Source organism: Pelodiscus sinensis, chromosome 3, assembly GCF_049634645.1.
Source record: "Pelodiscus sinensis isolate JC-2024 chromosome 3, ASM4963464v1, whole genome shotgun sequence".
Lineage (NCBI taxonomy): Eukaryota > Metazoa > Chordata > Testudines > Trionychidae > Pelodiscus > Pelodiscus sinensis.
The window spans coordinates 68,936,323-68,952,468 of NC_134713.1; the positions used below are offsets into that span (position 1 = coordinate 68,936,323).

The 16,146-nt window shown below is 41.3% G+C and overlaps 1 protein-coding gene across 8 annotated transcripts in view; it reads right to left on the bottom strand.

Moving 5' to 3' along the window:
* Nucleotides 1–16,146, bottom strand: part of MMS22L (MMS22 like, DNA repair protein) — a 141,324-nt gene that overhangs the window by 125,010 nt on the left and 168 nt on the right. The window contains exons 2-7 of one of the 8 annotated variants that reach the window (XM_075923913.1): nucleotides 15,257–15,296; nucleotides 13,303–13,403; nucleotides 12,120–12,150; nucleotides 9,558–9,752; nucleotides 7,734–7,859; nucleotides 1,866–1,918 (exon numbers count right to left, since the gene is read on the bottom strand). In XM_075923913.1, coding sequence (XP_075780028.1) covers nucleotides 1,866–1,918; nucleotides 7,734–7,859; nucleotides 9,558–9,736 — 358 coding nt within the window. In that variant the 5' untranslated portion in view covers nucleotides 9,737–9,752; nucleotides 12,120–12,150; nucleotides 13,303–13,403; nucleotides 15,257–15,296. The other 7 variants (XM_025182295.2, XM_075923915.1, XM_006118427.4 and 4 more) reach the window with 7 other exon arrangements.

Here is a 16,146-nt window from a genome sequence, read left to right on the forward strand (position 1 = left end):
TTAAGACCTGACCGGTTCTGAACCAGACAATTTGAAAGACCACTGGAAGTCAATATTTAGCAGCATTACCAACCCTTCCACTGCTTATTAGGTCCTTAGAAGACATTTAGGGATAAATTAGAAATTAAATACAGCACACAACACTGAGAACCAGGACTGATAACTGTAAACAAACTTTATGGGACCATGGAAAACTTGGCCACACCCATGATAAGTGGACATCCAGCTAACTAAAATCATGCCAGACCATGGATGTTGCCAGACCAGAGTATGCTAGACTAGAAAGGTTCAACCTGTAATAATATTTATTATAATAAAATAAATAATAATAATAATAATATTTGATCAAAGAACAGTCAAAGGCTTTACAAAAATGTGTCTTGGTGTGTGACTTCAGGGACTGCATGCATCTCAGGGCCTGGACCACATCTTTAGTCAACCTTGTCACTTCAACAGAACACTCCCACATGCATTTCTTACATAAATGAAATCATTTTACTATACCAATGATCGTAAAAGAAGAAAGTGCATAAGAAGATGTATGAAGTGATTGTGGCTTTTCCAAAAATAGATAATGTTACAGAAATTACAAATGATTCACTGGAAGTAGAAATAGTAGCAACAATGCCATAGAATTTAGACTAAGTATACCCTGAAGTACACGGTGCTTCACATATAGAAGAATAATCTGGCTCTTATATTTGTTGTAGTGAATATTTTTGCATTATTTTGTTAACCATTTTACTTTATTGTATTTAGGTAGCTCGATATCTGACAAAGTGAACAAGATAAAATAAAGATCACCAAATAGATGCTTACATTAAAAAACATAACTTGTTGCATAAACAACATATAGAAGATAAACTGGAATTTAAAATAAAATCCTTTGCAGGCTGAAACCATAAAAGTAAAAATCACAATCAAAACTAGATTTTTGTGACAAATCAACTAACCTTTGAATCTAGATGCTTATAACAGGAAGCTAGATGACAAGCTCAGACCTACAACTATGATGAAATTGCCGTAAATGCTAAATTAATTGATGAGCCAACGGGTTGGCTCTCTCAAGCAAAAAGCACAGCTATTTCTTTGTAATGATTTACAAGTAGCAACAGGATACCATAGAGTAGATAGTGTATTTCTGAGCAACTACTTCAGTACTCAACCTGTTGAAGTAATTTGGCCTTCAAACTCACAATAAGCCTAAAGCTGCAAATAATCCTTCAGAAACGTACTACTTCTCATGCCTTAATATTTAATTCAAATTAACAGTTTTGCAGTGCTCCCATATCATCATTTTTACTGCAAGGACAAACGAAATTCATAAATAATGTCTAAACTAAGCAAATATAACAACTTGTTTATATATAAGTTGGGAGGAAATGAAAAAAAAAGCTATCTTTATAACTAAAATAGTCATTGTGAGCTTGAATTAATTCTATTTTAAATTCAAATAATTAATGGTTCAATAACCCCTGCACTGTGGGTAAAATCCTGGTCTTATTGAAATCAATGACAAAAATCCTATTGCTTTCAAGGGAGTCAAGATTACACCATATGCATTTGCTATACAATCAACATACAGTTTGGCAGTTACTAAACACAGTCATGACACTTCTGCTAGCAACAGCAGACATCTATCTTCCTAATAGCTTTATTCTATCAGAGCAGTAAAGTCAAAAATATATACAGCTGGAGATATTAAGACATTGCAGGTTTATGTTAATACATATAATTAATGTTTGTCTTGTGGTAACATCTAAAAGCCCCATTCAGGAATTAAGGGCCTGTTGTGCTAGATTCTTTTACACCCACATAATAAAAAGATCTTCTACCCAATATAAGTGGAAATATGTCAAACTTACCAAAATCCGACGAACTCATCTGTACTAGGTTTTCCAATTTGTGTATATGTTGCCTAATTAAAGAAATACAGTTTTATGGTATTAGATAAAGGCTATTTCATAGACATGTATTTTAAAGTGATGTAAATGTATAGAACACATTTACAAAACACAAAATAAGAAACAGACTCTGCCCAGAAAAGCTTACAAGAGTAAAAGCTGAGCATCAGGTCACTCAGGCTATGGACACATTGCATATGATAGATCATCATAAACAAAACGCAACGCTGTTCCAAGGATGACAGGGAAGACACCAGGAAAAAAGGTGTAAAGCTAAGCAGAGAAATTACATCTAAAGCATGAAATGTGTAGGGATAGAGCAAGGAGACATGAGAATAGAGAGTTACGAAGGGGAAAACTGGACAGGTTTCAGAAACCTGTGTGAGAAGAATTTCATGTAGAAAAGGGCAACCTACTGAAGGGATATGGGGGAAGTATACATGAATGGAGTCGCAGAAGGTGATTTTTGCACTTATGTGGGTGATAAATTGGTGGCAGGGCTAGCCGCTGGTGGGCTGCTGCTGTTATATTGTACCTGCAGAAGTGCAGGCTCGGGCAATCACAGTTCCCTTTGGCCAGGAACAACAATCCACAGCCAACAGAGCCAATGGAGGCACAGGTAAATATGGCTGTATGGAGGCCTGTTAGGAGGTAACCATGGTAGACCGGATCTGGCCCAAGGACCAGTATTTGCCCATCCCTGCTTTAGTAGCATTTACAAAAAATTGGAAAGGGCAGGTAAGAAAAAGCCAGAGAAAAATGTTGGGCAAGAGATAAGCCAAGTGTAATTAAGTGTTTTATTAATTTAGATTTGTAAAATGTACTAGTCAGTCTCTTAGGCTATGTCTAGACTGCAGGCTTCTTTCGAAAGAACCCTTTTTTGGAACAGATCTTCCGAAAGAGAACGTCCACACACAAAAGCGCATCAAAAAAGAAATCTGCTTTTTCAAAAGATAGCATCAATTCAGTGTGGATGCTCTCTCGCATTTAAGCTGTGATTGCTATGGACAGAGTGGCCACCAAGGTACCTGTGCTTTTTCTGCTTTCCTCTTCTTTCGAAAGAACTCCCTCTTCCCTGTCCACACATGCCTTTTTCCAAAAGAGCTCTTTCAGAAAAAGGCCTCTCTCATATAGAAAGAGGATTGCCAACACTGGAAAAACCCCTCTGTTCTTTCAATTTACTTTTGGAAGAATACAATTGCAGTGCGGACGTAACTCAGGTTTTGTTGAAAAAACGGCCTTTTTTCTGACAAAACTCTGTAGTGTAGACATACCCTTAATTTGTGATAAACAAGACAGGTCAACAAGCTTTCTTCTTCTCCTCTATCCCCAAACACACTTCAATATCCCCATCTTGACCCAGGATAAATATGGGAGAACAGGCAAGTCACGCAACCTGCACTGAAGGCCATTAATTCCAAGGTCTGGCATACAAGTGGGGCAGAAATGAATTACAGAAGACCCCTCATGGAGATTGCCCAACCAGCAGCCCCCTCATTATATAACTTAAGGTGATGACTATTATTAATTAAAAGGACTTGAATTTAATAGTAATAACCACAGTATTGTATAAAGGGAGACTGTCTCTGAAGTAGGCTGGGCTCAATAATTCATGGTTTTTGTAGGGTGAAAGCCAATAACTTCACTTAGAAATCTGTTTGACAGCCACTGCAAATCATAGCGCACAGGTGTAATGTAACTCTACAGGAAGTCCTAACTAATAATAATGCCACTACATTCTGCGCTATTTGTAATTTTCAGATTGCTTTTGAGTGTTGCCCCCATGTAGAGTGTATGGCAGTAATTTGGATGTGAGAACGGCATTCATAATCATGGTGAGGTCATGAAAGAAAAGGCTGCATCCTTCTTGTCAAGCGCAAATTTTAAAAGCCCTATGAAATAGGATTTCAGGTTGCAAGCTCGTACAAGAAGAGGTGAGCAAGTTGATGTGAGGACACTGAAATAATCTCCACCATTCTTTCTCCTTATTGTACAAAAGCCTTCTGGGCTGAGCTTCAGCCAGCTAGATTTCATCCACACTACAAAATCTATTAGATACTGGATATGGTTTTTTTCAGCCATACTTACTGTGTCAGAAAAGATGGAAGCACTGGGTGATTTCAACACACAGAATACCAAGGTTGAAAGTTAGAGAAGCAAATAGAGCAGGAAGCAAAGTCAAGTAATTTTTTTTTTTTTAAAGAAAACATTAAATGAGCATCGTGCAGAGAAGGAGTGAGCCCAAAAGGTAGGGGCCGTCAATTAGACTTATGCTTTCTTTATGGCAAAACTTTTGTTAGACAACAGTGTGAAGAAAAAAAAAAAAAAACCAACCCCACATGACTGATGTAAGCTTCACTGACAAAGTGCCAGTGTACACAGTATTATGTAGCATCTCCCACCAACATGACCAATGCTACTTATTAGGACTGGTTTAATTATACAATAGGAGAGCTCCTATTGAGTGGCTAATTAGGAGACCTTACAGCATTGCAGCTGCAGTGGTACAGCTGTACCACTGTAAGATCTATAAGGTAGACATATCCTTAGATCAGAAAAAAGAAAGCAATGGAATAATGTTGAAGCACACCAAATAATAACCAGAGAGATAAAGATTGTTGTTTGAGAAAGTGTCACTAGTGATAGGGATTCTAGCTGGGAGTTAGTGGAGACATCAAAACAAACAGAAATAATTGTTTTGATAAATAGCGTATATTTCATCCAGAAAGACAAGTACCTTAACACTATAGGTAAAAGTCCATACAAGGCTCACTTAAAAGATTACTTCAACTGTGGGTGGTTCTGATGTAAACAAATCTTTAGGCAGGATGTAATTAACACAGTCTTATCCAACACTCAACTCAAAAGCAACAGCGCAAAATGTAACTGTCAACGTTGGATTTGGGACAGGACTAGGGATGTCAGATATTGTATAACCACATGAAATTTTAGGTTACACAACTATTCGATAGTCCCCAGGAGCAGAGCCTGCAGCCACTGTGCTCCCAGCCCCATTCCCAGGGAGCCCCCTGCCACTCCGCGCTGCTGCCTCTGATCAGGGGTGGCAGGCGGGAGTTGGTTTGTGAAGTGAGCCCGTTTAAAAACCAGCTCTCTGCAGACCGGCTGCCTGCTGCCCCGCACTGCTGCATCTAATACAGAGCTCCCCGTGGAGAGAGGCTGCTGTTGGTGGCGGGGGGAGGGTGAGAGGCAGGGGATACTGCTGCGAAGAGGGTAAGGGAGGCTCGGTGGGAGGCAGAGCAGACACTGTTCACGTAGAGCTTGGACTCCTTGTGGACAGAAGCTGCTTTGCAGCAGCTGCCCCCTGCCACCTCCCGCTGCTGCCTCTAATAGAGGCAGCAGTGCGGGGGGGCGAAGGTAGCACCACAGAGCTGGTACTGGGGGGAAACCAGCTTTTAAGCCAGCTCCCCAGCATCAGCTCCTGACTGCCCCCCCTCCTACAATCTTTGTAGGAGGCAGCAAGTGGGGGGCAGGCAGGTCAGCGAAATCAGCACATGCAGAGAGTCAAAAGCTGGCTCCCTGTGCATATCAGCTCCAGAGTGCCTCCCTCTGCACTGCTGCTTCTCTATCAGAGGCAGCAATGCAGTGGATGGCAGGCAGATCCAGTGCTCCTGGGGAGCCTGCGTTAAGTCAGCTTCTTATGGGCAGCAGCTCCCGTTCCCCACCCCCCCAATGCCTCTGGTACAGAGGCGGGGAGGAGGGTGTATGTAGTGAATAAGATTAACCAATAAGCCAAGATTATTCTTATAAAAAGTACAAGAGGAAGTTTCATGGACTATAAATATTCAGGAATTCTGTTTTGCATCTCATTTGAAATATATGTTCAACTACATAATTTTTCATGGGCACTGAAAACATATAGAATACAATTTTAAACAAACTGTGTTACTGAAGATAACTGGATAAACAGCGTTCACATATTAGATGCGCTTTCCCTACAAAATTGCCTCCATATGTGAAGGGTTAGCTAAAACGCTGCATACCTTGTGGGCTGAGCCACCACACAAGCTATGTTCTATTTTATAGAAATGCTTCCCCATAAGATGCAGCCTAGAAGGCCACCTAGCCCTGCTGCTTTCCCCAGAGCAAACTGCGACTGCACCAGTCTGACTGCTATGAGACAAATGGATTCTAGAGAATGACACTGGTGATGGCAATTAATGTGCTTAGCGCCTGCCTATCATCCTACAACAAGATAATCTGAGTTGAGAGAGCAGGGCTTTGTGGGGGGTTAGGAAGATCAGTTACATGGATAGAAAATGTGCCTGTGACCAAACAGGATCAATTTTTGGCACAGAATGAATCAGGTAGAATGATGAAAAGGGATACAGAAGATTCAGTTAATTAATCAAAACCATTAAAGAGCTAGCCTGCCATGTTTTCCTCTATTTGGGGAGGGAGGGAAATCATAGTTTCTATCAAAGAAGCAGCAGCAATGTATTTTTTAAAAGTCATTTTTCCTCCCATTTTTCAGGATCTGTGCCATTATATTAAAAAGACCAGAACCTGTTAGTAACATGTTCCATAATATTCCCATGGTCGTACCCTCAAGGTACCGATGATTATAGTGAATTCTAAGGGGTGATGGGATATATGGCATGTTTGAAGAAACCCACACAAAAAAAACCAGTATACCCTCCATGTGCTTTACATCCTGAGGATTAACAGTAGCAAAGAGGATTATCAATGATCTGTATGTTTGCACTGACCAGATTAAACATCTGCACTGAATTAATCGGAGTAGCTGTAGCCAAACAGATTGCTGACACTACGCTAATCCAAACAAGTGAAGAAAATGCTGCATACTACGTTGAAAGTATTTGATTTATAACATCCACTTCTGTTTACGTGCACATACAAAAAACTTTTGAGAAATAATCTTCAAACAAGATTTTAGTTAGACTAGACAAGAATTACTGTACATTATGAATTAAACATAAAATTGTTGTAACAAATATTTCTTCTCATTCCGAGTCTGGCAGAGTAAAGAGATGCATGAATCATGCTGCTTAGAAATTCAACATGAAGTCACATTGTACTATACTTCTAATGCATAGTTCACTGGTGTAAAATTCATCAGTTTTAGTTACCCTACAAGTAAATCACCTGCCCCTCACTGAATTGAGCTGTCATATAATTTGGTTAAGGCTATGATTATGCCATGGAAGTTACGGAATCTGTGACTTCCAGTGACCTCCATGACATTGTCTCCAGGGTCGTGCTCCAAATCCAGTGACCCTTCCCCGGCCCCCCTCTCCCCGCCGCCCACACACACACACACACACACACACACACACACAAAGCTCCCAGCCTCCACACTCGGGAGGATCCCCCATAGCTGTCCAGCTGTGGTGGGCAACAAGGAGACCTGACAGCTCCCAACCATAGTAGGGGACCCCTCTGAGCACTGAGCTATCCTGGGGATGAGGACCCTCACAGCAGCCCAACCCTATAGCAGGAGAACCCCACAGCTCCCACTGACCACAGCAGTGGGGGACCCCAAAGCCCCAGCAATCATGGGTGCTGAACATGCCTCCCAACTTTGTCAAGGATATTTTTAGTGAAAGCCAGCGGCAGGTCATAGGCTTCCATGAAATTCTGTTTATTGCCTGCAATCTGTCCGTGACTTTTACTTACAATATCCCTGGCAAAAACTTAGCCTTAAAGATGGTGTTTACTATATATGAGGTATAATGTCTATAGTTTTTTACCATTTTATAAAGTAGAAAACCCCAAAGTGTGTTAAGCAACACAGATAGGAGTGTAATTAAATCTTGGAAATGGACTGATATGATAATAAGCACACCATACCTAAGTAAACCAAAGAGAAATCTACAGGACTCAACTAATGCAATTTCAGTAACCCAATGAAAGCCAAATATTTCCACAGTATCTTCCTCATAGTCAGTTGGAGAAGGATCCAGTCTCAGCAAAAGCCTGAAAAAAGAAAGTGAGTACATGTCACAGATTCTTCTATAATACATTATAAAGCAGAGGATCTCACCCTTTTTCTTTCTGACCCCCACCCCTGCATGGTATAAACTCCATGCCCTACCTATGTCACAACTACTATTTCTCTGTATATAAAAGCAAGGGCCCATGTTAGGGGGTAACAAGCAGGGCAACTGCCTGGGGCTCCTAGGAAGCTACATTGCTCAGGCTTCAGCCCCGTGCAGTGAAGCTTAGGATTTCCGTCCTGGCCCCAGTGAATCTAATGCTGGCCCTGCATGGTACCCCCCCGAAATACTGCTTGCAGCCCCCCAGGAGTCCAAACCCCAGGTTGATAACCTCGATTATAAAGGATACAATACCTACAGAAGGCTTGCCTATTACTATTAGTTTATCAATGTATCTGTAGCATATATACTATAAATTGGAAGCTCCACCGGTGCTCTTCAAGGAAAGGCTGTCGATATTATATCACTGTAAAAGGTTTGAGCATATGAAATATAGCAATTCCTAATTCCAACAACATAAGAGCATCACTATCATAAACCCCCACCCACATTCTAAAGCATCTTTCACTCTTACAACAGGTCCTGCTTGAGGCACAATACACAACTTGTTTTTAATAGGCTGAAGGAGACTGCTACATTACCTACAAAACGCTACTTATTTATGAGATATGCATCATACTTTAATGTATGTCACAGCTGAAATACTTATGCACCTGAATGGTCCAGCATGTCTAATAATTATCTCTAGAATGAGCATTTATTCTTCTATGTAGACTTACTAGTAAGTAACCCTTTGGACACAGATACAGAACATAACCTTAAACAGCTGGAATGAACACATCCACATAGTGATTTTATAAAAACTCTAGGCCAGGAAAATCATTTTAGCTTAGCTCTCAAGTATTCTACAGACTTCAGGGATTAACTCTGTCACCTATGGTCAATTCTGCATCATTAGTGCACACAGTTTAAAGAAAAAAGGATACAGTACCTCTTGAATAACAATGACTAACATTGCTAGTTTAACTGTAAAGAAAATATAGCGGACAAAAAAAATGGCCTTTCATTGTGAAAGTGAAGTTACTATTCCCCGGCACTATATTTGTCTACAGATTCGGTAGTCAGAGAGAAAAGCAGCACCTTCTCAGTCACCCTGATACTTCCTTACCTAGAAGTGTATAGGTATTTCAGGAACAAAACACTACTTATTTATGAGATGTGAGCCAATCACTGTCTAGGATAGTATTATTAGCATCATCTCTATCGCAGTCATGCCAAGCAGCCCAGTTCAAACTGGAGCACAGTTGATCTAGGCACTGAATACTTCCATCTGTGTTTCTATGAACTTACAGTATAACTAGAAAATGCAAACAAAGGAATAATCATCCTCACTTTACAAATGAGGAATACATGGGCAGATAAAGTGACTTATTCAAGATCACAAAAGAAGTCTGTGGCAGAGCTAGGAATTGAATCCAGCTCTCCTGAATATGTTCAACATAAAATCACCCTTCTTCCCAGGTATGAGTGGGAGGTTTGTCTGGGGGATGCAAATGGCTGAAGAAGAAAACAAATGTAAAAACACTGTCAAGACCTCTAATGTGGCAAGCAGCTGCTGAAAGAAGCAACTGAAACATTCCAAAAGTATAACACACTTTTAAATGCAGTATAAACATACCTCTTAAGAGACCCACTTGCTAGATAAGACTCTACAGAAAAGTGTCTCCCTCCATCTCTGTTGTCCAAAGCACAGGAAAAACAAGGGGGTCTTGAGTTCTCCTTCTCCACTTCCATAGCCATCTCTAAACTGTCAGTAAGGGATGGAGGTGTGAGGGAAATAGTGAAGTCATCATTCATTGTTCACACCTGGTTGCTGAAAATGTGTTTTAAAAAAACAAATATAACTTAAGTTTTCTGGAAATGATTTTCTTGTAGCTATGTTTTCTCTACTGAATGATAAAAGGTAATTGAGTTAAAAAAAAGACTCCTTTGTTATCTATGTCCTACAATAAAAGAACATTGCAGCCCAAATGCATGCTAAATAGCAATAAATCTGCAGACTGAATCACTATTCCATTATTAATTATGCAACTATGTAACTCGCATATAGATAAAGTGAGTAAAATTACCATATGATTAATTCCAATTTAGCTAAGACTGCAAGAAAGCTGGTATTTAAAATCTCTTTACCAAAAAATCTGAGAGAGGAGGGAGAGAACAAAAGCAGGATGACGAATGTTCACTAAACAAGGACATATATCTAAAAGAAAACTTTATAACCGACTTTAAAACATTAATTTTTCTGTTGTTTTTTAAACAGTATACTGAAAGTGCAAGTTATAGAGCTCTGCCATAATTATACCTATTCTAAGTTCAACCATGGATTTCAATTTGAGTGCTGGCACTTCTCAGTAATTTTTTTACATGACCTAACTTACTCTGCAATATTGTTTAGTCTCAAGTCAATATCATCAAGTATTCATTGCTTAAACATATTTTCAACTTTGATGCCTGGTTTGAACTTCCCTGTGAATTATTAAGTATATTCATTGTAATTTTACAAATCCAAGTAAACACAGTAGTACAGCTAAGTAGCCTGAACCAAATTAATGGGATCATTTCACACACCCTTGAACTAACCCTGATTATAAATATAGTAGCACCTGATCACAGAAGGAATCCCACCCAAAGCAAAAAAAAAAAAAAAAAAGGGCAAGGACTCTGGACAGCACATTTTAATTTAACTCCAGAGATGGATTAGGGACAGATCTTTATATTTATCATCCATATACAATTCTGTGCATTTCCCACCTTCAGCAGTGCTGAATATTTGAATCAACAGCTTATTTGAGCCTTTCCTAACTTTTCTTGTAAGCTCATAGACTATAACTAACTCCAGCTATGTGACTAACATAACTTGAGTTGACATACCTTAGGTTGAATTACTGCAGGGTCTTCACTGCAGTGATCCAACAGAAGAAATGGTCCCATCAACTTACCTTACTCTTCTTGTGGGGTGCACAGTACAGGGGTCATCTGCAGAGTGCTCTGCAATTGATTTGGTGGATCTTCTCTAGATCCACTGTATGGTGATTTGCCTGCCTGGTGCAAAGGTTGTGGATTTCTCGAGATGTCTCGATAGACTTATGTGTAGTGCTGGGAAAGAGCCAGTGGTCGTGGTACATGTAGCTACCAATGGGGTGGGGTGGGGTGGGGTAGGGTAGAAGAGAGGTTCTGGAGGCCAAATTTAAGCTGCTAGGAAAGAAATTGAAATCTAGGACTTCTATGGTAGTGTTCTCTAAAATGCTTCAATTTCCAAGTGCAGTGCCAGGTAGGCAGGACGAATTTCAGAGTTTCAATGCATGGATGAGATGAAGGTATAGAGAGGAGGGGTTTAGATTTATTACAAACTGGGGAAACATTTGGGAAAGGGGGAGCCTATACAGGAAGGACAGGCTCCACGTAAACCAAAATGGAACCAGATTGCTGGAACTTAACATTTAAAAAGTCATAGAGCAGTTTTTAAACTAAGGTCTAGGGGAAAGCAGACGGTCTATGGGTGCAGAGGAAGACAGGGATCGGACAGAGATCCTCTCATAGGGGAGGGTTTATTAATAGAGATTTTCTCTATCCCCTAATAAGGAAGAGAGGATGGAAGATGATAAAATATGGGTAAGATCAGATGAGAATCAATCAAAAGAAAAAGTTTAAACACATCAGGAAATGGCAGACAGATAAATAGTGACAATTTTTTGAAGTACTTATACATAAAAGCTAGAAGTCTACATAATAATAAGATGGGTAAACTAGAGTGACTCCTATTAAAGGAGGATATTGATGTAATAGGCTTCATAGAAACTTGACGGAATGAGGACAATCAATGGGATACAGTCATACTAGGGTACAAAATATATTGGAAGGACAGAACAGGTCATGGTGGTGGGGGAGTGGCACTATACATGAAAGAAAATGTGGAATCAAATGAAGTAAAAATCTTTAATGGAGAAAATGTTCCATAGAATTGCAATGGGTAATAATTCCATGCTCCAACAACAATCATATAGCACTAGGGATATATTTTCGACCATCTGACCAGACAGTGATAGTGACTATGATATGCTAAAGGAGATTAGAGAGACTATCAAAATAAAAAACTCCATAATAGCGGGGGATTTCAACTATCCCCATATTGACTGGGTACACACCTCAGGACAGGCTCAGAGATAAAATTTCTTCATACCTTAAGTGACTGCTTCTTGGACCAGCTGGTTCTGGAACACACAAGGGGAAAGGCTATTCTTGATTTAGTCCCAGTGGAGCGCAGGATCTGGTCCAAAGGGTAAATATAACTGGGCCACTTGGAAATAGTGACCATAATGTAATAAAATTTAACATCCCTGGGGTGGGAAAAACACCTCAGCAGCCCAACACTATGGCGTTTAATTTCAGAAAGGGGAACGATACAAAAATGAGGAAGTTAGTTAAACAGAAATTAAAAGGTAAAGTGACAAAAGTAAAATATCTGCAAGCTGCATGGAAACTTTTCAAAGACACCATAATAGAGGTCCAACTTAAATGTATATCCCAAATTAAAAACACAGCAAGAGAACCCAAAAAGTCCTGATAAAAAGAAATCTTTCAAAAAGTGGAAGTCAAATCCTAGTCAGGAACATAGAAAGGACCATAAACTCTGTCTAATTAAGTGTAAAAATGTAATAAGAAAAGCCAAAAAGGAGTTTGAAGAACAGCTAGTCAAAAAGTCAACAAGTAATAGTAAAATGTTTTTTAAGTACATCAGAAGCAAGAAGCTAACAAAACAACCATAGGGGCCCTTGGACGATCGAGATGCTAAAGGAGCACTCAAACATGATAAAGTCATAGCGGAGAAGCTAAATGAATTCTTTACTTCAGTCTTCACAGCTGAGGATACTGGGGAGATCCTCAGATTTGTCACCTAAAAAGAATGGCTCAGGTCTGAGAAATTGTCCCCAATTAAGGTGTCCTTAGAGGAGGTTTTGGAACAAATTGATAAACTTAACAGTAACAAGTCACCAGGACCAGATGGTATTCACCCAAGAGTTCTTAAGAACTCAAATGGGAAATTGAAGAACTATTAACTGTGGTTTGTAACCAATCCTTTAAATTAGCTTCTGTGCCTAATGACTGGAAGATGCCTAATGTGATGCCAATGTTTAAAAAGAGCAAGGGGGTGATCCTGGCAATGATAGAGCGGTAAGTCTAACATCAGTACTGGGTAAACTGTAGTAAAGAATAAAATTGTCAGACACATAGATAAACATAATTTGTTGGGGGAAGTCAATGTGGTCTCAGTAAAGGGAAATCATGCCTTACTAATCTGCTAGAGTTCTTTGAAGGGATCAACAAACATGTGGACATGGGGGAATGCAGTGTATATAGTGTACCTTGACTTCCAGAAAGCCTTTGACCAGGTTCCTCACCAAAGGCTCTTAAGTAAAGTAAGCTGTCCTGGAATAAGAGGGAAGGCCCTCTCATGGACTGATAACTGGTTAAAAGACAGGAAACAAAGGGTAGGAATAAATGGTATGTTTTCAGAATGAAGAGAGGTAACTAGTGGTGTCCCCCAAGGGTCCGTACTGGGACCAATCCTATTTATAAATGATCTGGAGAAAGGGGTAAACAGTGAGGTGGCAAATTTTGCAGATGATACCAAACTGCTCAAGTTAGTTAAGACCAAAGACTGTGAAGAGCTTCAAAAAGATCTCACCAAACTAAGTGACTAGGCAACAAAATGGCAAATGAAATTTAATGCTGATAAATGTAAAGTAATGCACATTGAAAAAAAAATAATCCCAACTATACATACAAAATGTTGGGGACTAATTTAGCTATAGCTACTCAAGATAGATCTTGGCATCATTGTGGATAGTTCTCTGAAAACATCCACTCAATTTGCAGCAGCAGTCAAAAACAGAAAACAGAATGTCAGTAATAATTTTAAGAGTAGAGAATAAGACAGAGGATATAATATTGTCTCTATATAAATCCACATCTTGAATACTACATTCAACAGAAGTGGTCACCTCATTTCAAAAAAAGGTAATTTTGTACAGGCAATCCCCGACTTACGCGGATCCGACTTATGTCGGATGCGCACTTACGAACGGGGCTTTTCTCGCCCCGGAGCTCACGTGCGGTGGGTCGCCACCCGTGTCCTCCGGGGCGAGAAAAGCTTCTCCCGGTCTCCCTGGTCTGCTGGGGGGGTCCAGCAAAGCCGCTGGACCCCCCCAGCAGACCAGGGACACCGGGAAAAGCCGCCCAGGCGGCGGGAGTCCCGCCACCTGGGCGGCTTTGCTCGTTTGCTCCTGTCCCCTTGGTCTGCTGGGGGGGGGAGGTGCAGCTAGTGCCCCCCCCCCCCCCAGCAGACCAGGCTTTTCTTGCCTACCCCGGGGGTAGAGCAGCTGGACCAACCCGGCAGCACCCCAGCTGCTCTGCCCCAGGGGTCCTGATTCAGCCGCTGCTGGTCAGTTTCAGCAGCGGCTGAATCAGGACGCCTGGGGCAGAGCAGCTGGGGTGCTGCTGGGTTGCTCCAGTAACGCCAAGGAGCCGCGCTACTGGAGCAACCCAGCAGCACCCCAGCTGCTCTGCCCCAGGCGTCCCCAAGTCAGCCGCTGCTGAAACTGACCAGCAGCTGACTACAGGAAGCCCAAGGCAGAGTTGCTCTGCCCCAGGCTTCCTGGAATCAGCCACTGATCAGTTTCAGAAGCAGCTGACTTGTGGACGCCTGGGTTTCTTACGTTGAACCTGTATGTAAGTCAGAACTGGCGTCCAGATTCAGCCGCGTTTGAAACTGATCAGTTTCAGCAGCGGCTGACGCCAGTTCCGACTTACATACAGATTCAACTTAAGAACAAACCTATAGTCCCTATCTTGTACGTAACCCGGGGACTGCCTGTATTGAAAAATTTCAGAAAAGGGCAACAAAAACTATTAGGGGTTTGGAACAGGTGCCATATGAGGAGAGATTAAAAAGATTAGGATTTTTCAGTTTAGAAAATAGGAGACTATGGGGGGAATATAATAGAGATCTATTAAATCATGACTCTCTAGTAGCCTCATTTAGCATGGACACTCTAACTGACAATACTTTTCCCCATTTTCCCCAATATTTATTTGTACCTGGACCTCTTAACTCCATTAATCGGAATAAGTGTGTTGTGCCCAGGAAAGCTCATGATACCATCTACCATCTACAGGACTATTCACTGTTTTTGACTAAATTCATAGAAGTTAGGTCCAACCGTGGCTATTAGCCAGGATGGGTAGGAATGGTGTCCCTAGCCTCTGTTTGTCAGAAGCTGGAAACGGAGGGCAGGAGAGGGATCACTTGATGATTACCTGTTCTGTTCACTCCCTCAGGGGCATCTGGCATTGGCCACTGTTGGAAGACAGGGTACTGGGTTAGATGGACCTTTGGTCTGACCCAGTATGGCTGTTCTTATGCTTTTATGACAAAAAAGACAATTTAGAGTCAATATCCTAGGAAGGAGACTAGCCCCAGCTGCTGAAAAACGTAGCAATTCCTACCAAGGCACAGAGAGTCTTTATCCTCTGTTTCAAACGCCAGTTCCTATGTTTATGATACATTTGAAGTTTCTCCTTCATTCACCTCTCAACAAAGAGAGAAGAAACCACTTTCTTCCTGCCTCCAATCATTACTTCCTGACATGTTGGAGTCCTCTCATTCTGCTGCTGATTTGTTCTCCAGTCAAATGAGCGTAACTGGCATCATGATTATGATTCATTTTGGAGTGCTAACTGCTTTCTGAATGGTCACAGTGCAACAGACATGAGACTTGTTAGTTTCATTACTGCTTCCTAACAAGTTGTCTGGTCGCAAAGGCAGGCAGGCAGGCAAGTCAATACTGTATCAGGTCGCATCTGGAAGGTTTTCTTCAATACCATCACAGCTTGATAAGTTGGGCACACACACTTGCCAGAAAAACAGTTCTAATCATTACTTCTATGGCAGGCTCTCAAACCCTGATGAGGCATGCACCCTGAGGCCGCACACAGACTGCACATGCCTTTGCATCAGTACTTAGAGGGGAAAGGGTTTAGTCACTTGAAGCCACACCCCCAAGTGCCGGGGATAACCCAGCACGCTGCAGTCACCGCAGGCCAGGCCCGGTGCGTTCTCTGCAGGGGACGGGGGGGACGCGCGTGCGGCGGGGAAAGTGCAAGCCCCGGGGTCTGATGCACGCGCGGGGCGCTCAGAGCAGGGCACG